The sequence below is a fragment of the Camelina sativa genome, chromosome 9 (assembly GCF_030686135.1).
Source record: "Camelina sativa cultivar CO46 ecotype springtype chromosome 9, ASM3068613v1".
Classification (NCBI taxonomy): domain Eukaryota; kingdom Viridiplantae; phylum Streptophyta; class Magnoliopsida; order Brassicales; family Brassicaceae; genus Camelina; species Camelina sativa.
In genome coordinates, this window is record NC_141888.1 from 29,477,062 (window position 1) to 29,500,016 (window position 22,955).

The following is a 22,955-nucleotide window of genomic DNA, read 5'->3' on the forward strand; positions in this document are numbered from 1 at the left end:
ATTTTTTTTGTTACAAAAAGAGTGTCATTTTATATTTTTAATGCAGTTTTTACTATTAAATCTTATTTTTATCCCTACTTATTTCAGCTTATTAATTAGAAAGACAAATTGTTTTAGTGTATTTTTAAAGGATAAAATAGAAATTTATATAATTTTCTTAATCTGTGTGCATTGTATCAAAGTGACATTCTTTATGAAACAGAGAGAGTAATAAATAGGATATTAGAAACAAAAACTAAAAAGTAAAAACTAACATTGTTAGGGCATCTCCAACTTTACTATATTTTAGAGTCAAAACTCTATTATACATCAATATTTGCTTCAGATTGCTCTATATATTGAGCAACTCTATTCCCAAATCCCACTTCTTTTTTTTTACACTAATTCTTGCTCTATTAGACCATCTCCATTGTATATCTCTATTTTTTTTCTCTAAAATAGAGTAACTCTAAAATAGAGCATTGTTTTCCTCCAATGTATTACTCTATTTTAGAGCTGAAAATAGAGGTAGTGTAAAAAAATAGAGGTGAGAATAGAGTTACTCTATATATAGAACAATCCTATTATTTTCTCTATTTTAGAGTAAAATATAGAGTAGGGTTGGAGCAAATGTTGCTGTATAATAGAATTTTGACTCTAAAATAGAGTGGGGTTGGAGATGCCCTTATAAAGTTACTCTATTTTAGAGGAAAAAATAGAGATATACATTAGAGATGGTTTTAAAGGAGGTAAAGGTGCTTTAGATATGGGTCTTTTGTTAAAATATTAAGGGGCTGTTATTGAATAATGGATTTTAAAAGAATTTGATGTATTTTGGAATCCAGTGTTATTCAATTAGGTATTTAAAAAAGTACATTAAAATCTGCTGTTATTGGATTATGGATTTATTTGATGGATTTTAGAATTCTTTAAAAACACTGTTATTCAATGTCCATTGGATTTGGTGTTATTTTAGATTTCAACGTATTTCACTTCAAAAAGATGAACAAACACAATCCCACATATTTTTCAAGTATTTCAATCTCTTTATCTTTCTCTCTTTTTTCAAAATTGATTCAAGAGATTAATCTAAGAATTAAGAAATAAAATATAGTTATGGCCAAAAGACCACTGTGATCTTTCATTTTAGGGTTTGACACAGTTTGCAGATCCTCAGATCTGATTCTGCCTATCAAATTAACTGTTTACACAATTTCACTGGTTTTTCTTATATCTCTGGTTTCATTTGATTGAAGATGTTTGTTCCTCTTGTTTTTGTTTCATTTGATTGAAGAACAGGGGAGAAATCACATAGAAAGAAAACCCTAAAAGATTGATTTTCAATCTCAGATCCAAAAAATCAAAACTCTTAACAGCTGAATCAAACAACAAGAGTCTGCAGCAGAGATCCACCACCATAAATCAAGAAGAAACCCCAATCAGATCTCCAACTCAGATCGACAAAACCAGAAAATATTGCCGGGACATATTTTTGTTTTATTTGATATAATTATGAGTAATTTATTTTATTTTTATCTAACTTCAAAAATAATAAAATCTAATGACTTTCAAATCCATTAGTAATGTCATTCAAATCCACTAATAATGACAACAATATCACGTTAAATGAATTAGAAAAGTTTTGAATTCTAAAATCCACTAATAATTGAAATCTATTAAAATCCTTGTTCAATAACACCCCCTAAGATTATGGAAACTTTTTATATAGTACAAAAAAAAAGAAAAAGAAGAAAAGACGAAATGGGTCCAATTTTAAATTGCCAAGTCTGTTTGGTGAGTGGGTAAATACGACTCAAGACCACATACGGGTGGTTTGGAACCATCCGACACAATGCATTGTACGATATATTAGACTTTCTCAGTTCTTTTATTTTATATGTTTTAGTAGACGTTTCCCAATGTTGCGAAAAAATCATTTGTGTACTAGAACATTCTTATTGATAGAATATGTAAGTGTGTATCAGACAAACATTCATCAATCCTACAACTAAACCATGTTGGATTCTAAAACAAAAGCACACAGTTCTTGAAGAGAAACTCCCAATACATCCTTCAAGACAAAAAAATACTGTCCAAGATAATAAAATTTGTAAGAAAATGAGTACTTGTAGTTCTTTACTTTTCTACAAGCGATCCAATGAACAGAAGAAGTCTAAAACGTTTTTTTGGGTATGATGAATTTAGAGCTCATCACTGGAACCACTCGAAGGCCAACATGATGGTGATGTGCTAAGGCTCTCAAGCCAGATATCATCAGCAAGAAGTGAGTTTGAGTCATTGTTTCTATGCCACGACCAATGTGCTCGTTTCCCGTCCATAACCTTCAATCTCCCATGTCCGAAACTCGATTCGCGATATACCGATAAAGGTGAAGGAGGCTTCTTAAACCTATAATTCAAGTTATATGAAAAGAAGAAACATATTGATAAATTCATTTAAAGTGATACAAATTTATTAAAACAAAAACCTTTGACTTGGTGAAGAAGTATGAAACTATATTTAGATATATAATGAGAGGTGACTTACGATAATGCAAGGCCTTCTCGGTTGCCTCCGTCACCGATGGTGATGTATATAGGCCCACATGGGTCGGCCTTGTTGTTATATACACGTTTCTGCATTAATCACAATTCGACATCAATTAACCCTTAAATGGTACAGTAACAATGACTTAATGAAGTCTCAAAATAGAAAAATAATATAAAGAGATTAACGAAGATTGAGGACTTACAAAACGTTCGTAGGCATGAACATGGCCGGCAAAGACGACGTCGACTCGAGCACTATAGAGCAAAGACTCCATAGCTTCCCTCATGCTCTCTCCTTCACCTTCATGTGCCTCGTTCGTGTTGTACCACGGGGCGTGCAGCAATACCACCACCCACGGCGTCATTTTACGGTCAACCTTTTTACAATACAAAAACAGAAACAACCCAATTGTCAAGAATTGATAGAGATTTTGAACTATTAATTACGTAACATATTATAAATATGGTTTATCCCTTATTGTGTTACAAAATCTTTCGGCTTTCTTTTTCATGTCAAGTTTATTTACCAATAAACAAAAGATTTTTACAAAGAATTCGAAAGCCGTATGTGTTTTTTTTTTTTTAACTTCAGAAGATCATTTTTGAATGTGAAAGGGATGAAGTGATTATGTGTTACGCTTTTGTCCAACTAAAGTTGCATTATCTACAAACTAACCTTTGCTAGATCGGCCTGGAGCCATTGATACTGATCGGAATCAGAGTCAAAGTCGGTGTAAGAACCGAGCATAACCGTGTGGACACCAGCCACGTCAAAAGAGTAGTACAGGTTGGACTCAGAGAGGCTCTCGGTGTAAGGCATTTTCCACCGGGCATTGTATGACTTGAAGGTTGTGTGTTCAATGATTGGGAAGAATTCGATCTCGTGGTTTCCTTCAGTAACCATCCAAGGACGCTTGCTCGCGAGTGGCTCCACCAAGCGACCAAAAGAGTCCCAAAGTGGCTGGTGAGTGTCAGCGTAGGAGAGGTCGCCAGGAAGTAGAAAGACGTCGTAGTCTTGCTTCTTTATCTGAGATAATGTTGCATCTGTCCATCCGGTTTGGCCTAGGTCCCCTTCAATATTTCAATTTAAAAAAAAAAAACATATTTCATTAATTTGACATGAAAATTTGGTACGTCCTTAATTAACTCGTTTGAACCAGAACCCAACATATAGAATAGTTGCGTGAAAATATTCGGATCCAACCCAACTTGTCATGGATTGAGTGTTTTGTGCGTTAGAGTCATTGAAGTAATTTACCTACGATTGCGAACTCGACCGGAAAAGTTGACGGAGGAGTCTTAAAAGAAAATTCAGGACCGTTGCCACCACAACGGTAGCAGTAAATGGTGTTGGATTGGAGAGGTCCGATCTTGACGTGGTGGATTTTTCCGGATTTGTAGAAAAAGTATGTGTAGGAAGTGCTTTCTCCGGTGGCTTTTCCGACGTACTTTCCTGGTTGTTTACCGTATTCCACCACCGAATCCACCTTCTTGTCTTCCGTTATGAATGTTACTCTCATGTGGTCCTTACCCGCCAATGATACGTGCACCTTTAATTTATCATATATATGATATATATGTAGATTAGTCACAGAATGTAACATAAATATGTGATAGATTTAAGAACATAATCAAGGAAATATAAGGAATATATCCATCATTCAGTCTACCTGAATACAAATACATTGTCCTTAATTAAGGACTATACTCTACATCAGTATATCTCATATTCCATAACAAATGGAAGATGAAAATATGAAGAATTATATTTATAACACAGGGGATCACTTGTGAGTTGTGAAAAGAAAAAAACACATAGAGAAAGAGATCATTTAATCAAAGAACCTGTTGTGGATCGGATTTGGAGCGGTCATGAGGGACGAAGACGATGGGACGAGGTGGCTCGCGTTTAAGTTCCGGCTCATCAGCTTGAGATATGAACGGACAAAGGAACAAGAGAGTAAAACAAAGAAAGAGACCAAGAAGTTTCATCTTTAATGTTTGAAAGAGGTAAAGTTTGGTGAAGAAGAGTTGATTAATATTGAAGAGTTCGGTGGACGTTTTCAGGTGTGTTTATACTTTTATACATCTCCGTTAGCCATCGCGTCAAGTTACTTCATTTCCCTTTTTATATTTAATTCATAAAATATCTTATATACTTTTTGTGAGTTTTGCTTGCAGATTTCTTTATCTTTTTGGTAGTATTATTTAACAAAGAACAATTATAAAGTCAATGCTTGGATTTTTTAGTTATACGGTTTTCGTAACCTTAAAGAACTGGACCCAAGAAAGTAAATGAAAATATGAGATGATTTAAACGAAAGTTTTAAGATATATAGTGTCGTCCGTGGATTTGTATGTCTGTGTATGAACATTTTATTGATCATAGGCCAAATAATTCTGATCGTTAAGAGTTAAGACAGTAATTAGCAGATAATTTTTGCCGATTTGAAGAAATTATATACATTGGGATGTTCATTAAGTTTGCAACACAGTATAGAACTTTGCGTATAAGATATAAAATGAAACACAATATCTACTAAAGTAATTGTAAATACAAAAGAAAAAAAAGAAAAAAAGAAAGGGGTCCATATATTATTCTCAGTTTCAACGTCGGCCAGTGACTCAGTGAGATATAGAGCAAGAAGCCTCAGATACCACAAACGAGTGATATGGTACCATCATCCTACATAAATCGTTGTCCTATTAGACTTTACTATAATGTATTTTTTTGGTCGACATTAAAATCTTAACGTGGTGGAAATCCGTGTTTCAACTAGCCATGCCACAAGTCCATTTACTAGTATCTAATATTAGTCTGTTTTTTTTTTGCTAAAAACAAAAATAGAAAAAAAAATCAGTTTTATTACAGGTATATGTTAAAATACTCAACGCCATTTCCCCATTTCCAATTAATTGCATTGCTTTAATTAGTTATACTGAGCTTTCTATTTTTCATGAAATTATTCTAGGCAAAAGAAAAATATCTGAAAATGTGTCAAATGTTTCGTTATCAACGGCGAGAATATATATATCCCACAATGGATGGGGGCACGTGTCTAACAATGAACAAGTGAGTAAGACGAGAAAGAGTAGAACAAGTAATCAATCTGATGGATCGGAACGTGCGAAGATGTACAAACATGAATTATCATGTCATCATCTCTGGCCACGTTGCTTAGTTTTATTATATGGTCCTAACTCCTAACGAATATGCTATATGGATCCTTTCCTAATTCCAAATTATGAATAAATATGATTTATTATTTATGTGTTACGTATTTTAGATAAGTCGTGTACGGACGTCGGTAGACTTTTTTCTTCTTTTCTTTTTTGGATATTAATCGTCATAGCATATACATATAGTGATGAACTGATGATATACCACAGTTTCACTCCACCCTTCTTTTTTTTTGGGTACATGTTTAAGTAAAATACAGAGGATTCACACCATTGGACACATCAAGTGAAACGCAACAGATTGAGGGGTCGTAGTATAATTTTTTATTTGCTTGCCTTGATTGGTGACATTTGCAATATAATGGCGCAGCGTAGCTATGACCATATCATCTGTGTTGGGCTATCTGACAGTTCATGGGCCCATTAAATTTACCAGCCCAAAACTAAATAACCACAAGCCATAAAAGGGGATATATCAGATTAACATTCTGGACCTTATTTAAGCCGAACTTATTAATTTTGATTAACACTACGCCCGGTATGTTTGACTACTGAGATTTTAAGTTGATTAAGTTGGTCCTATTTTTTGTTTTTTTTTTTGTTTTTTGACTACATGATAATCATCTTTATCAAATGCTCTGTGATTTAAAGAGTGTTAAAGTCTATGTTGTTCTGGTGCTCATACATAAAATCAAATAATTATCAATTAAAACAGTAACTGGTAGAGAACTGCAAATGTAAAGGACAACATAATATAGTAGAGTTTTGAAGATACGACGTAGATCATGAGTTTTCCAAACCCCACATACACATAAAGACGATTCCCACCAAACAATGAAACAACACACAATTTAATCAACTTAAAACTAATAGGTTCACAATTGTCAACAACCTTTTAATTATAGGTTCAGTTAGGAAACTTCTCCCGGCGAAGCTTAATTAATGATACAGATAAAAAATGAAACAACAAACAAAGGACCATTAGTTATTATATATATATATATATATATATTAATAGAGCACATGAGTTTTGTAGCATAAAAAGAGAAAATATACATGACTTAGAGTATGGATGGTTAAAAAATTCACTACAACATGGATGCTCTGCATACCTGGAGGGTCTTTTACGTGTTTTTTTTTTTTTTTGTTTAAATAGCTTTAGGTATTCACTATTCACCATTTCTAATTAGAGGTAAACATAAGTTGTTCACCATGTGTAACAAATCTAATTTGGAGTTTTCGACACTGTAAATATAATTTCGAAGATAACATAGTCCTTGAAACACGGATTATAGAAATGACCTTAACTTCACTTTCTCACCTGCAAATAGTTATATGACTCAGTGTTAATTTATGTTCACTCTTTCAACCCCTACTTGTAATTATATATATATATATATATATATATATATTTTTCTTTTAAATTACTAAGAGGTTCTGGACCAAGGCCCGTACATTATCTCGGGCTAGGGACCAGAGCATTTTATATAGTCCCCTCCCAAGCGCTGTCACTTGAACCAATAACCTCTAACTTTGCCAAAGAAGATGTAATTATATAATTTTGAGATGTGAAAGTTTATTATTGTGTTTTAAACTATTTTTGATAAACTCATAAAAATAAATTTAGTTAACATCCACCCGAAGGTGAAGAGTAGTCCTGGGCAAATAACCGGAACCGAAATTTCGGTTCCGGTTCGAGTATGGTTAGTAGATAATAACCGATTGGATAGTGTTTTAATTATCCATGGATATCGGTTATTAACCGAACCGAACCGATATCCATTCGGTTATCCGAATCAAACCGAACTCATATAAAAATTATGTTTTAGCCAAGAATCGAACTTGAGTCCCCTGCAAACTTGACCGTGCAAAGTGGCCACTGCACCACGTTGAAGTTTTGTCATTCTAATACATGTTAAAATATATAACGTAATAAAATTAAACTAAAAAACCACACCAATATCATATATATTTAGACCAAAATACCAAAATATTTTAAATAAACCAAATATTTGGAAGTTTTTAGATATATTTGTTAAATTATAATAAGTTTTATTTAAATAATATTTTTTTAAAAATATATTACACTGTTTTGGATATCCGGAACCGAACCGAAAATAACCGAAACCGAACCAAACCCGAACCGAAATAGTAAATTAACCGAATGGATCCTAAACCTCTATATCCGAACTACCCGGAACCGAATGGATATATCCGGAACCGAACCGAATACCCGAACGCCCAGGACTAGTGAAGAGCCTTAACTGGATATATTCAAAAGATCTGAAGGTCAGTTTCGTCTCTCTGTGAGAGGAAATGCCAACGTCTCTCCTTTATACGACTTGCTAATTATGATATTACTACTAATAAAAGAGACAATTTGAGGCTTCTTCTTGTGTCCACATCAACTTTTTAATATTTTCTCTGGAGTTGCCATGTCTGCTTCTCTAGAATCATTTGAAAACAACACATACCTAAATTTAAGCGTAAGCCAACAACGATTAAGCTTCTATAATTTGAGTTCTCCTTAATAATTAAGATCAGACCTCTTACTCTTTCCAAGGTTTTTCGTTATAAATTCATCTTCTCTAAATGGCTTTCAACAACCACCTCTCCATTGCAACCACGATTACTCTCCCCTTGATCGTTTACCTCATGTGGTGGCGTACACAGTTTCAGTCTCAATAAAACAATGTCGTCGAGATCCCTTTTTGGGTTTAAGCAAGGAGAAGGAGAGAGATAGAGTCATAGAGTACAAACAGTATCTTTACAAAATCGTTTTTATAGAGGTTCATGTTTTGCCGTAGAAATTGCTTTGACATTTCTCATGGTTGCTTAGAAGGAGAGAGAGAGAGTCATAGAGTACAAACGGTAAATCTTTACTAAAATCATTTTTAGTTGTTATGTCCCTCGATATTCAATTACAGAAATAATTTTCATACCCAGTTACAAATATATTTGTAAATACTACTTATAACAATATATAGAGTAAAGGCAGGAGGAAAACACAACGCAATTGTCCCTCAGATTATGATAAGGCATGTGAGGATCTCACAAGTTCAACTCAATTAGTATGTCCTCATTTTGTGAGTAAAAACATTACTTTTCTTGGCACATAGCTCTGTAAAGAACAAAGCACTTAACTATTGTCAAGCAGACAATGACTCCAAGCGAAGTTAAAGAGGTGTGCGGTTGAAAACGACAGTGATTTAATCTAAATCCTAAATGTCAGAGTCAAGAGACCTCTAGATATTCTACTTCGGCGTCACAATAATTTGAATGGCGATAAGCCGGCACATGTGAGATGCACGTGTGAGAGCCAACTTCACCTTCGTTGTGACAGCTAGGATGTTGAAGACATAGTTCATGAGCCAAAAGAGAGAAAATGAGGTAATCGTCCAAATTTACTAATTCCTTTTGTTTAATAATATCATAAGTGACTATTATTACCATTACTTAAACACCACTGGCTCCCCTAATGTTACCATTACTTCCTACACTCGCCTTCCATTATTTGCCAAAATAAAAGTAATGATAACATTGTTTAGATGAATGCGTAGTAGACACCGTAGATGGAAAGATAATTTTCTAATTATATATATTTCTAATATATATAATTAAGAAACTAACATTCCAGAATAGACTAATGGGGAAGGTGATGTAAGTAGGCATGACCACGGTTACAAATATCTTAGTTACGGTTGATTAACCACCAGTTAGGTTAGAAATATCGTTAAACTTTAACTAAAATAATTTAATAAATATTTAATTGGTTACGGTTAAATATGATTACGGTTAAAGCGGTTACAGTTAAATACGGTTATAATTATTTGATAAAATGATACAGTTAATATTAAATAATTAATTATTAGTATATTTGATTAGGTTAAAAAATGGTTACGATTAAAAATGTACGGCTTAATTAATAGCTAACTAACAGTGTGGATATGGTTAAGGTTATGGTTAATATAATTTAACCATACATTTACGGTTAACGGTTACAGTTTGTAACCGTTTTTATGCAATTACGATTTAGTTACTGTTTAGATAAGGTCCTGTTGCAGTCCAAAATACGGGTATGATTTAGTTTTGGTCATGCCTAGATGTAAGTTACATTAACAACCTTTACAAATTTTTTCACAATTTCTCTCACTTTACTTTCCTTCTTCTTCTTCATTCTCCTTTCTCTGTTTTTTTTCCTCTGTCATCTACGCTCCACCACTCTCTAACTTGTAACTAAATACATCTCATTAAAATAGAAATCCCGCTTCTTGTATTTTTTTCACAATTGAAAGGTTCATCACCAAATTCACCACAACCAACCACACATCCACTCCGCTAAATCCATCACTGCCTTCTCCATATCTACCATCACCACTTGATCCTATGCTTTCATAATGACTAAATTTTAGAAAAAAAACCAGCATGAATCTACTTTATATAATGACTAATCAATGGTCATCTAACTCTCTCCCATTGACATATGCATATATAAGTTCCAACAATCATAATGATATTATTTCATTTAACAAGTCATTTTTTTCATAGAAAACGACCAATTCCCCCATAATTTAGTTGATTTATCGTATTCATACCCAAAACTTTGAAATGTGTTTATAACTACATGAACTAATATATAATTTGAATTTACTACATAAATTATGTAAATATGGTCAAAATCTACAAATCTGAAGATGTCGTTAATTAAATCGTTAGTCAGCTAGCTACACATTGAGTTAACTTCAATGTCTTCTCGCGTCTCAAGCATTTCAACAAAGTCGTCTATTCACAATAGAAATTACAAAAAAGTCGTCGATCGAGTTCCCATATGGCACCTAAGGCCGGAGCCTATCTCGCACTTTAAACCGAGATCTTGTCTTGTACTTAGGATGAGACTTCACGTCGCTCCTGAGCAGCGAATCATATTATAAAGCCACTAAGATGTTTTTAATTCTCCAAGCAAATCAGTTTACTCGAAGAACTGGGGCTAACTACATTATCAAAGGCCCAAGAAGCTTCACATATTTGACATGTTATAATAATTTATAGAGAAGTCAAATGCTCAATAAGTCAAATGCTCTAATTTAGAATCAATTTGTGATAAAACCTTAGAACTACTTTGTGAATTAATTATGGAATCTATGAAAACCTAATGGCTCGAATTAAGAAAGGTTAATGATAACACTCTAATTTACATGTTTTTAGCATCTTTTTTTGTCCATATTTTGTATTGTTCATACTTCTAACTTAGCATTTTTAGGTCATTTACTGCAAGAATCAACTTTTAGAACATTTAGGGTGTTGCATTTTTGCATTTGCATATTTTAGATGAAAACAGGTACTTTACAACCTAAAAAGAGGAAAAAGAAGGGTTAACATGTTGCAGCTTTCATAAGGAAGGAACTGGTTACATTTATAGGGTTTACACAGAAGCATCAAGAAGGAAAAAGGAGGCACCCGACCATACCACCCGATAATTGCCACATAGCACCTGGTCGAGTTCATGACGAGACCTTCAAATATCGACTCGAATGAAGATTTTACGGTGGGATTCAGCTTCTGAGTTCTTCATAAAAGTTATAGTATATCGAGTTTCTTTCCAAAGGTGGTGATTTGAAGCCAATCGGATGTGCGGTTCAAGAGTTTTTCCTGTTTTAGTAAGCGTATATACATCCAGATCGAAGAATAGAAACACTCGATCACCTATCCGATCATGCACCCGAAGGGGAGCTCGAGTTCCACCTCGTGTAGCATGGTCGAATACCTGCTGACATGGCCGCTGTTGTGGCTAGGTTAACCTGTTTCCTTATAAATACCCCCTCTTAACCCTATTTTCGGGAGCTAAAGAGGCGAGAGCCGCTTCCACTCTTTTCTTAGGATTTCTTTTCAGGTTTTTGTTCTTCTTTCAACTTAAATTCTGTTTACATTTTGCTATTGCTTCTTTTTAATAAAACGTTTATCTCTTTCTCATCTTTATGATTATGCAATTTTTATTTGTTTCTGGGTTTATGTTCTTTGCCATGAGATCCGAGTAGTGTAGCAAAGTTTCTAGGGATGGGATAGATGATTTTGTGTTCTTGATCGGTTAGGATGCTTTAGTTGATTGTGATGATTGATAGATTTCCTTCTAGGTTGGTGTTCTTAATGCTGTCAACAGACCGAAAGGTTGAGATTAGATCTAGGGCGTTTACAATGCTACAGGCCGAAAGGAGTAGATAAAATGCTTGATTTAGCCAATGCTAGAGGTTTACTTAGCTCTGAGTGACAAAATCAGATGAGTTTAAGTCTACTGTCAATAATGAATCGTTCTTAATGCCTGCTTGGTCATGTTTCTCCGACGGTAGGGAAGTGTTCAAGGTTGATAGTTGGTAGTGTGAAAGTGTGGTGACAAGGTCTTAGAGGTTCATTGTCTAGGAAATAATTGCTTGAGGCATGTAAGGTATCCGTACTGGTCTAGAACACTTAGGATTCGATTACCCCCATCCTTAGGAGCTTTCGCATCTTGATTGTTTACTGTTTTATATCAACCCGACCACCAACCCGATCAGGTACTCGATCACCTGCATCGTGTGGTACTTCGAGTTGTTCTTTATTTTTGTTCTTTCTGTTTTCTTATTTTTGGTCACCTTAGGTTGATAGATAAAACCCCTATTATTGCTTGGCTTGACTTGCTTGTTTCTGATTGCATCATATCTGCTAGCATAACAACCATTTGGATTGATAATCCTTTGTACTACAACTGCATAGGGAATTGATAACCTGGGTGAAAACCTGTCTATCAATTTGGCGCCATTGCCATTTGGTTGTTTCTTGTTACATTTAGGATTTTAGCACTTGCTAGATCAAGTTCTTTTTATTATTTTCTCGGTACTGACTGTTTGCTTGTCTAGTTTGAATCTCAGGTGAACCTACGCGACCCCCTACCCGATCCCCCACCTGAACCCCTACACGATCCCCTACTCGATCCCCCACCCAAACCCCTACCCGATCCCCCACCCGAACCCCTACCCGAACCTATCTACTCAAGCACCTGCTCGTGTGACCATTCAGATAGTTGCTTGGGTACTTGTATACACCAACCGTTTGCCAGGAGAACCAAGACATCAAAGGACGGTATCAGAGTAGAACAAGAAGACGTGGGAATGGAAAACCCACAAGATCAAACTGAACTTCAAAGGAGAAGGAAGATTGGTGATAGTGATGCTCTCACTACTTATACTCAGAGGTATGGGATAGTGCCTCCTGCTGTTCACAACACAACCTTCACAATCAAGAGTAGTCTGATCTCAATGGTTCAGAGCAACAGATTTCATGGACTGCCTACTGAAGACCCACTTGCACATCTTGATGAGTTTGATAGGCTCTGTAGTCTCACCAATATAAATGGAGTTAGTGAGGATGCCTTGAAGCTGAGATTGTTTCCATTTTCTCTAGGAGATAAAGCCCATCGGTGGGAGAAGACTTTACCTTCTGGAAAAATCACCTCTTGGATTGATTGTAAGAAGGTCTTCCTTGCAAAGTTCTTCTCTAGTTCAAGGACTGCACGTTTGAGGAACGAAATTTCTGGATTTCTCCAACAAAATGGCGAGTCTTTCAGTGAAGCATGGGAGCGCTTCAAAGGCTACCAGAGACAATGCCCACACCATGGATTCAACGATGCATCTTTGTTGAGTACTTTGTATCGAGGTGTTATTCCCAGTATCAGAATACTTCTAGACACAGCCTCCAATGGAAGTTTCATGAATAGAGATGTAGCTGAAGGTTGGGAATTAGTAGAAAATCTTGCTCAATGTGATGCAAATTACAGTGAGGAATATGATTTCAGCTTAAAGGGAGGTGTTGATTCTGAGGAAGGGCACAGGAAGGAACTAAATGCCTTAAATGAGAAGCTTGAGAAGCTAGATAAACTCCATCTAACCCAACAGGAGCAAGTACTTGTTGTCTGTGAAGATGTGCAGTTTATGGTCCCAATCTATCCTCCACAACATCCCACGCAGGCCCCTGCTCAAGATCAAGAACTGACGAATATGCTTCGGCAAGTTCTACAAGGTCAAGCTAATGAAGCTATGGAAACAGCTAGGCTGTTTACAGAGATGAACAACAAACTGGACTACATCAATAATGCCCATAATCTCAATATTGAAGATTTGACATCCAGAATTCATCACCTTGAAAGCTTGGCTGCTTCTCCTTGTTCAGGACAACTCCCAGGGACATCAATACTCCATCAAAGGGAGTTGGCTACTATCCATGCTATCACCTTAAGCGAGTTACCTGCCTATGAAGAAAACATTACAATCATGGGGGACAATGAAGTTCAAGATGGGGAAGATTTATGTGAAAATCATTATGTAGTCTTTGAAGGTGTAAATGGGCCAAAAGCAGAGATTTTCGCAGCATACGAGGAAGCTCCAACGGGAACACGACCCCATGTTTGGGTTCATGTTCGAATCACACTCCAGCTCTCCCAGAATGCTCAGATTCAATCTTCAAGCTTCCCCAACAGCTAGAGTCACAAAATCCCGTATCTGATGGGTTGTCAGCACTTCAAACTACTAACATTCTCAAGGATTCTGTGAGGGAGTTAACAACTACAGTGAAGAAGATCAGTGGGAAAATCAAGAAACTTCAAGGGAAAGTCAGTGGTTCTTCCTCCAAGAAAGGAAAGAAAGGGCTGCATATAACGATTAGGAATAAAACTTTTACTATTGATCCTGGAAAAAGAAGAAACACTACAAGAAAACAATCAATTTGCTAGGAACATTTGCGAGGGAAATTATCCCTCGCAAATTTGCGATAGAATTGCGAGACATCTGCTACAAACATAAAATTCCTAGCAAATTCCTCGCAAAATTGCGAGGGAGTGGGTCTTCGGAAGTCCATAGCAAATTTGCGAGGGATTTACGAGATAAATTAACATTCCTCGCAAATCCATTACAAATTTGTGACAGTTTTGCGATGACAACATCCATAGCAAATTTGCAAGGGATAGGCGAAGGAATTGCGAGAGTCATCGCAAATCGAGAAAATAAACCTCAAAAAAGTAATTGAAAAATTTAATCTAATATGAATAAATTTGAGTGTTCATAAGATTAATCAGATAAATTTCTAAATTTTTCAAAAAAAAAAAAAATCAACTTTTACATTTTCATATGTTTTGTTAGTTTAATAATACTAATTTCACATCTCAAACATAAACCCCAAATCCTATACCCCAAACTCTATACCAAAAACCCTTAAAACCTACCTCAAAACCTTAAATCATAAACTATAAAATTTAAAGTTTAAACTTTAAAATTCCTAATCAGAGAAATTAAATTATAAATCGTAGAACCAAAAATTAACTATTATATATACATAAAACCAATATTTAAAACAATATACATATACACAAAATCCAATACGTAGAAGAAAAAAAATAAAACTTTTCTCTAAAGCTAGTAAAATAAAAAAATATAACCATTTTTTGTAAAGATGTTTAAGATATGTTTGACACAAAAGCTATGCAAATTAATAAATTTACAAATATGTCTAAGATATTTTGTCTACTTAGGGGTGTCATACGGGCATGCCCGCGCCCGAACGGGCTGACCGTGACGGTCCCGTATTTTCAGCGATCCGCCGCGGACAGGTCCGCCACGGACGGCGGGCGACGTATCTCTGCCCATGCCCGCTCCGCCTAGTTTTGCGGACTAACGGGCATGCCCGCGGGCTTTGACATCTCTACTAACGTGGGTTCTTGTGGAGTGGGTTCTTGTGGAGTTCTTCCGTTTCTTGTTTGGATCGCCGCTGTTAGAACTGTTGTCGAAAGTTTCAGAGATTGAAGCCATCTTCGTGTGACCTCAGTAGCAAAGGAGTAACTGAAACAAAGACTAAATTTGATTTTTAAAAGAAGCTGTAACTTTCTGTATTTTTTTGTTTTGTTCTTGCTTCTCTTGTAATGAAACCATAGTTAATACCGTATTACGTAGAGATTATAAAATAACTTTAGAATATGTAGTGCAGAGATGGCTTATGAAAAGAAAAATATTATAAAATAACTTTCTGGTAAACCAGTTCAATTACGTAGAGATAAAGAAGAAATAGAGATTGATGTTTAAACTGGAATTGAAATCAAGGAAGTACTTAAACTGAAAAATTAAACCAAAGTATTAAACTGAAATGGAAAACTGAAAACAGAAATCTCAAGGTGAAGATGTCTCTTCAACCAAATCAAGCTTCATCATCAACAATTGACTGGAAAGAAGGTAATGTCTCATCTTCATCAAATTCTTCATCCTCCTCTACATATGGCAAAGTAATAGAAGAAGGTCAAAATAAATATATATCACTTAAAAGTTACACAATCAATACCAAATTGTGAAAATTGTTTGCTTACCATTTTCATAGGCTTCAAAACCTTTTAACCAATTGCGGCAGCATATTAGTGCTTGAACATTCTTTGGGAGAAGACGGCTTCTGTACTTGTTCAAAACTCGAGCTCCAATACTAAAAGAAGATTCAGATGCTACTGTTGTGATTGGTATACTAAGGAGGTCGCAAGCCATTGACGCTAGTTCTCCATACCGTTGAGAGTTATCTTTCCAATATTTTAAAATATCCAAACTCTCATACTCTATCATGTCTATCGGCGGATCATCTAGATACATTTCCAAAGAAGACTTTCCACTAGTAATAACAGTTTGTTTGCGGAAGTTAATAAAATCCTGCAAATATATAAAACTAATCTCAGTATTCAAACAAAAAAAAATTAACAAGACATGAACATTTTAAAAAAATCTGCACATTTCTCAAACAACTTAAGACATAATTAAAACAAACCAAACAGTACTTACGTAACTAAGAATTAGTTTTCATAGCCTAGCCTACGTAAAAGCTTTCATAGCCTAAGAGAGTGAGAATTTGAATACTTACATCATAGTTGCCAAAACTCCTTTTTTTTCCTTCATTCTCATCAGTTTGATGATTAGTTTCACGTGTCTCTGTAGAAGATGATGTGAAAATGGACTTATTCTCATAAGATTCAAAAAGAGTAGCAAGCTTACCACGCAAATGTTTAATCTTTATCTCAGCAGAACCCTTGTCGGTCTTTTCAAAACAATAATTGACCAGTGTTAGCTTCAACCTTGGATCAAACACTGTAGTCATTGCAAAGACATCACTAACCTCTTCCCAATACTTATCAAACCTTTCTCTCATTGGAACAATCATACTTCTGATGACTTCATCTTGATTCTGTGAATTCGATATCAACCAATTGTTGATCTTCCAAACTTGCATGAAATACAAGTTTGAAGTTGGATATGTTGAACCTGAGATCAGATTAGTGATTTCATCAAAAGGTTCCAAAAACTCACAAATCTGCTTCAATCGGTGCCATTCAGCTTCTGTAGGGTGAAACTTGTAGTTTCTCCCATCAATGACTTTGAGATTACCAAAGGCAGCTCGATACTTGAGAGCCCTATCAAGCATCTTGTATGTTGAGTTCCATCTAGTTTTCACATCCATAATCAAGCCCGCTTTCAACTGTAGACCAACCGCTTCAACACACTTTGCAAACAATACCTCACGTTTTCCAGAAGCTTGTACATATCTAATACTCTCTCTGATCTTTTCCAATGTATCACCAATATCTTTCAGGCCAATCTGAACAATGATGTTGAGAATATGTGCTGCACATCGCACATGAAAATACTCTCCTCCACACAACAAATCATTCCGCAACATAAGCTGAGATTTCAGAATATCTTGTGATGTGTCATTCTTAGTAGCATTGTCTAACGTGATGGAAAAAACTTTTTTCTCAATTCCCCAATCCTTCCACTTCTCTAGAATTTCCATTGCTATGTTCATACCTGAATGTGGAGGCGGGAAAGCATAGAAAGCAAGAATCTTGCTGTTTAATTTCCAGTTCCTGTCAACATAATGTGCTGTTAGACACATGTAGCCCTCATGAGTGATTGCAGTCCACAAATCAGAAGTGAAGCTAATCCTCCCTGGAAGGTGAGCTAATTCTCTCTTTAAATTCTCTGTCTCATTCTCATAGAACTTGTAAACATCTGCTGCAGCTGTGTTCCGACTAATAAACTTCACATCTGCGTTCAAATACTTCCAAACTGATCTAACTCTCTCATATTCAACATAGGCAAATGGGAGATCATGCTGAATGATACACTTAGCTACCATTTCGCGAAAAACCATATGATCTATCTTCCTAGCTTGTAACTTTGCTTCAGAGTTGAGCATCATCTTACTAATATCAACTTTACTAAGCCGAACCTTACAAGTTTCCATATGACGATTGTAAGAATGTGTACCGTTCTTGTGTGAGTTGTAGGCATAATCCCTCTTGCAGTGATTGCATTCGGCTCTGTCTTGAAGTTTTCCATTAATAGTCTTCTTAACCACTGTAAAATGCTCCCAGCAATCTGCATACTGCTTTCTCTTTGTCGGTTCTGTTGCTGTAGCTTTCCCTTTTCCTTTATCTCCTACAACATTGTCATGTAGATCATCATCATCATCAATATCAATTGCAGCTCTTTTACCAGATTTAGAGGATTGATCTCCATCAAACTTATTATGCTTTCTCTTCTTCGTTTGTGTTGATGTTGTCTTTCCTTTCTCCTGTTCAACATCATCGTCATCAATATCAATTGGTGCTCTCTTACGACAATTAGATGGCTCTGCTCCATCAAACATACGTTGTTCTTCTTCAGCATTTGCAGCATCAATTACTCTTTGAGACTCTAAGTCTATTGATCTCACATCATAAGAGTCATGTGAGTCCTTCAAAAAAAAAAAAAACAACGGTCAATCAAACAGCTAAAAGACTTGAATCTCAGATCACAAGAGTGTAAAGGATAGAGTACTATAGAGGTTTTGATAAGTAGACAAACAAAAGAACGAGTTTAAATCAATATATAGCTTACCATTACGATTCACAATTCAGAGCTCTCTTATATCTCTAAGACTTTGAGGACTGGCCTTGTCGTATGTCTCGTGAAATCGTTAATGTTAGGTCAATCTTTTCTTGTCAACTAAAGCAATGAATTATGCTAAGACTTTTAGGGTTTTCAGCTTTTATACAATAGCTAAACGAGTGGTTTAAAACGACTAAATCTTCTAGTACCTAATTGGTATTTAGTTATTTACTAATAAAGTAATAATTACTAAATGTTTTAATTAACTTTAAAAGCTTCTAGATGTATTCACAGGGCTCGGTTTAAACTTTAAAACAAGCTGGACGTAGTTACCTAAAGTTTAAAACAAGCTGTCGCTCCAACCATGATCGAAGACAATGCACATGAAAGAGATGCCCGCATATTAGTTTCTTCGCATGTAGCATCACTTCTGAATATTATAAAAAAAACCAATGACATGAGAATTTCAAAGAGCAATCCGAAATTGTGCCTACTTTCAGTGGACTATAGATTCCTGTCACAATATAACTCAAACGATAATGAGAATAATATAACTCTTCATTGGTCGTTTTTAATAGGCATATCAAACGATCAAGAGATTTACATGCTTATTGTGTTTCTGGTTAATTCAAGAAAGAGTAGAAACAAATTTAGTATTTTCAGAGGTAAGTAAACTAGACGTAATGTAAAGCTTTGCGTCTCTAACTCTAAACTAGGCCGAACGTTCAGACATGTAATAGTTCTTATCTTTGTTTTAGAGTTAGTTATATATAAGAGGGGAATTTTCTCAAAAAAATTGCTTGCAGGCTCTAAACCAGCAAATAACTGTATGCTCTGTTATTATCTTTGTATGCTCTGTTGCAGATATGTAGACATGTAATAGTTCTTATCTTTGTATGCTCTGTTGCAAATAAATTTAGTATGCTCTGTTTCAAAACAATATATCAAATAAATTGCAGGCCCCTACCTGCCCAAAGAGAGATGCATCCGTAACGAAGGAGAAGACTTACAGTAGCACAATTTCAAGATAGAGAGCATCCTTGTGCCATAGATTCACGTACCGGTACTAGTCACCAAAATTTGCAGGCCCCTACCTGCCCAAAGAGAGATGCATCAGTAGGGTAAAAGCAGTTAATTGAAAAATCCCAGAAATAAGCTACATCAACGTGGAAAAGCAGAGAAGCATATCGCCCTATTCCATTGAAGCTACAGATAAACATAACGTAGACTTACAGTAGCACAATTTCGAGATAGAGAGCATCCTTGTGCCATAGATTCACGTACCGGTACTAGTCGCCAAAAAAGTATAAACTGGTTTCTTCTCCCATTGACCATCCATGATCATATCAGTGACATAAAAAACATACTTTCATAAAAATAGCAACAGTTGTTGTCGCCAGGATCATATACCTATAACAGAAAACTACTCATCAGATACATAATATCACAAGTCTCAATGAATTCAACAAAAGAGCAAGCCAATGTAAAGCCTTGATCAACAAAAGAGTAACAACCAAAGGAAGAAACCCACTAGAAAAGTCATGTCGAACGATAGTAATAGCAAAGAGAATCTCCATAAGCTCTCTCCAAGCTTGCTCATTCAGCCTCTCGACTTCTGCTTATCTAAGTGATCCCAAGAAGACGAATTTGACCAAATGCCAGAGACTGAACATAAGAACCAAACACATATTGAGAAGCAGCACTAAACTGATCTTTGAGGTTGATAAATAAACCGTAACTGGATAAATTACAGCCAGAGGCGCTATAAACTGATCTTTCTACTGCTGAAAGCATGATAAATTACAGCCAGAGTCGCTATAAAACTAAGGCCTGCGTATGTTCTTAGTCATACCAATCTGATGCTTCACTCTCTTGTTACCATGACTCAATATCTCAAGAACCTGACAGATGAAATAAACACCACTGAGACTTAAATTCACAATTTCTATAACTCTAGCTAGTACAATTTGAAATCATCTGACCCTAAAAATCAGTTTTAAATCTCTAATTGTCTTGTTAGTTTTAGAAATTGAGAGGACATGATAAGTGCCACTTACTCGATTAGAAGATGTAAATCTCTAATTGCCTTGTTAGTTTTAGAAGAAGATGGAAGATGTGGTCGAAAGAAAGTAGAAGAACATGGAAGACGTGATCGAAAGTGGGACTGTGGGAGTCTGGGAGACGAAGACGAAAAACGGAAGAAGAAGAAGATGGAGAATGTTCTATCGGGTAATCCGCAAACCCGCAACCCGCAACGGGTAAACCCGCTTCAATCCGCCGACCAAACGGGTCTGGCCCGCTATGCCCGCTAAAATTTGGGCTTTAATGATTAGGCCCATGCCCGCTCCGCTATGCTTCTTACTGGACTATGCCCGCGGGCATCTCAAAATAATCTCAAAATTAATCTCAAAATTACAAAACTAATAAACTAAAAGATACTGAGTTCCCATTGGTTAGTTCAGAGAGACATGGATTGGTTTTTAACTCATCATGCACCGTCGATTAGATTAAATCTGACGGACATAATTGTTTTCCCGTTTTTATTTTCTTTCTCCTCTGCCTCACCTCTTCTCGACTTCTCCTCATCCATCCCTAAGATTACTTTGTATATTAGTAATTGACTTGTAATTAATATTTTGTTGGAATTGTATTTTGTTTTCTCAGTAGCTTTCATAGCCTAGTTTTTTTCGTTTCACGATTGGGAATTGACTTCTCATCAGTTCTCTCAGCAGGTTGCTAAGCCTACGACGCCGTTTCGTTTGCTTCTGGTTTCTCCATGTCTATCCGCTCCTCCGGTTGTTCATCTCCGATCTCAGATTGCCGCAGACGGAGGATATTTGACCACCACCACGAAACAAGACAGAGCAAGATCTAGATCTGTTGCCCGAAGATCCCTAAATCCGAACTCCTCTTCTAGCCACCACTATAATTGAAGATGGAAAAAGAAATCTGGAGTGCCGGTTCTAAAGGAGACGGTGGCGAAGCAAAAGGCGTGTGTTGCGAGTGGGCTCGTCGGCAAACGGAATTTGCGGCTGTGTGATTAGGGTTTTTTGGTTTGTTGATTTTAGTATCCGGTTCAACCGACATTTTGTAAACAGTTTGATTCTGTAACTCTTAACCAATTCCCGGTTTGGGTGGTTTATAAATATCAATATATCTATAATTTAAAAAAAACCTGTGAGGCTGTCGCTAAATCTATAAATATACATAATATATATATAATGAAAAGTTTAAATATATTAAATTATTAAGAAAATAACTTTTTTCTTTATAGTTTTTATTTTAAATGTTTCCTCGCAAATCTGTAGCGAATTCTGCGAGGGATGTACTAGAAACGATATTGCAAGAAATTTGCTACCATTTTTATTCCTCGCAAGTTACAACGATTTTGCGAGGGATTAAATTCCCTAGCAAATATTGCGACGGATTTGCAATGTTGACCAATTTGCGAGAAGCGATTTGTGAGGGAGTAACTTTTCTCGCAAATCCCTTGCTATAGTCGTTTTGCGAGGGATTAGCTAGATATATTTCCCTCGCAAATCGATTGTTTTCTTGTAGTGAAAAAAGAAATCTCAGGGAATAGAGAGGACTTCATCTCCTCTCTATAAATCTTCCAAAGCATGAGAAGGATGAAAAGTCAAGCTTAGTGACTTTAAACAAGCTCACTTGGGAGGAAGTCCCAAAGATATCCTTCTAAATATGGCTTAAGTTTTTTGTTGTTTTGATTTCTTTTCTTTAGTGTCTTTGAATTCTAGGAATAAAAAAAAAACATTAAGTGTTAAGGGGATATTTGAATGAGCTAGAGCCTATCCGATGCCAAACCTGATGGGGTACCCGATGCCCTACCCGATGCATGACTCGGATGCTGGTCCGAGCAACAGGTCCTCACACATCAACGAGCTCACTGATGAGCCAAATCCAGCAACCACTAGCGCTGAGAACAAGCCTCAATGTACATTGGGAAGCATGGAAGCTGTTGTGACGTCCTTCTTCTCCAACCCATGAGGTACCAATTTCATCCAACCTTGAATATATCATTGCATTTAGTTTAATTCTTTTTGTGTGATTCTTGGATTCTTTTCCAACTTTTATTTACACAGGGACTGTGTAATTTAAGTTTGGGGGAGGGTCCTAGAATGTATTTAACATTATGTTTTATTTTCTTATTTTTATTATTTCAAATTTTTGTACGCTAGTTTTATTCATTTGAGTCTGCATCTATGTGCATTAAAAAACCCAAAAAATTTGAAAAATTTTGAAAAAAAAAAATAGTGTTCATGTAGTTGCATTTACATAATATGATTGAGTCTAGTTTGTTTCATATAGG

At 35.7% G+C, this 22,955-nt stretch overlaps 2 protein-coding genes and 1 non-coding gene across 48 annotated transcripts; all 3 read right to left on the reverse strand.

Annotated features, from left to right (window-relative positions):
* Nucleotides 1-1,915: 1,915 nt before the first annotated feature.
* LOC104711834 (purple acid phosphatase 22-like) lies at nt 1,916-4,748 on the reverse strand. The gene is made up of 6 exons (XM_087465027.1): nt 4,374-4,748; nt 3,787-4,078; nt 3,205-3,599; nt 2,732-2,905; nt 2,527-2,615; nt 1,916-2,388 (listed from the first exon to the last, which is right to left on the reverse strand). The coding sequence occupies exons 1-6, from the start codon at nt 4,518-4,520 to the stop codon at nt 2,181-2,183; spliced, it is 1,305 nt and encodes a 434-aa protein (XP_087321153.1). The 5' UTR covers nt 4,521-4,748; the 3' UTR covers nt 1,916-2,180.
* An 8,504-nt stretch (nt 4,749-13,252) lies between these two features.
* Nucleotides 13,253-13,359, reverse strand: LOC147938962 (small nucleolar RNA R71). Its single transcript, XR_015567605.1, has one exon. It is a non-coding gene; the product is annotated as a small nucleolar RNA R71 (small nucleolar RNA).
* A 2,361-nt stretch (nt 13,360-15,720) lies between these two features.
* On the reverse strand, nt 15,721-21,024 carry LOC104715608 (zinc finger BED domain-containing protein RICESLEEPER 2). 46 transcript variants are annotated; one of them, XM_087465033.1, is made up of 10 exons: nt 20,686-20,879; nt 20,481-20,529; nt 20,160-20,293; nt 19,862-20,038; nt 19,639-19,722; nt 18,962-19,058; nt 18,638-18,745; nt 16,623-18,494; nt 16,087-16,414; nt 15,721-15,991 (listed from the first exon to the last, which is right to left on the reverse strand). In XM_087465033.1, the coding sequence occupies exons 7-10, from the start codon at nt 18,638-18,640 to the stop codon at nt 15,921-15,923; spliced, it is 2,274 nt and encodes a 757-aa protein (XP_087321159.1). In that variant the 5' UTR covers nt 18,641-18,745; nt 18,962-19,058; nt 19,639-19,722; nt 19,862-20,038; nt 20,160-20,293; nt 20,481-20,529; nt 20,686-20,879; the 3' UTR covers nt 15,721-15,920. The 46 variants fall into 46 exon arrangements, with proteins under 46 accessions (XP_087321159.1, XP_087321157.1, XP_087321163.1 ...); XM_087465031.1 differs by having other exon boundaries at nt 19,596-19,722; XM_087465037.1 differs by having other exon boundaries at nt 19,639-19,718; nt 20,686-20,824.
* Between the last annotated feature and the right edge of the window lie 1,931 nt (nt 21,025-22,955).

What these genes read in the sequence shown, in the direction of transcription:
- LOC104711834 (XM_087465027.1), bottom strand. Translation starts at nt 4,520, where the DNA reads ATGAAACTTCTTGGTCTCTTTCTTTGTTTTACTCTCTTGTTCCTTTGT. An exon ending in CCAAATCCGATCCACAACAG is followed by an intron (nt 4,079 to 4,373) that starts GTTCTTTGATTA and finishes GATAAATTAAAG; the next exon opens with GTGCACGTATCATTGGCGGG. An exon ending in GGTCGAGTTCGCAATCGTAG is followed by an intron (nt 3,600 to 3,786) that starts GTAAATTACTTC and finishes GAAATATTGAAG; the next exon opens with GGGACCTAGGCCAAACCGGA.
- LOC104715608 (XM_087465043.1), bottom strand. An exon ending in GGAGTTTTGGCAACTATGAT is followed by an intron (nt 16,415 to 16,622) that starts GTAAGTATTCAA and finishes ATATATTTGCAG; the next exon opens with GATTTTATTAACTTCCGCAA. An exon ending in TTTTGAAGCCTATGAAAATG is followed by an intron (nt 15,992 to 16,086) that starts GTAAGCAAACAA and finishes TGCCATATGTAG; the next exon opens with AGGAGGATGAAGAATTTGAT.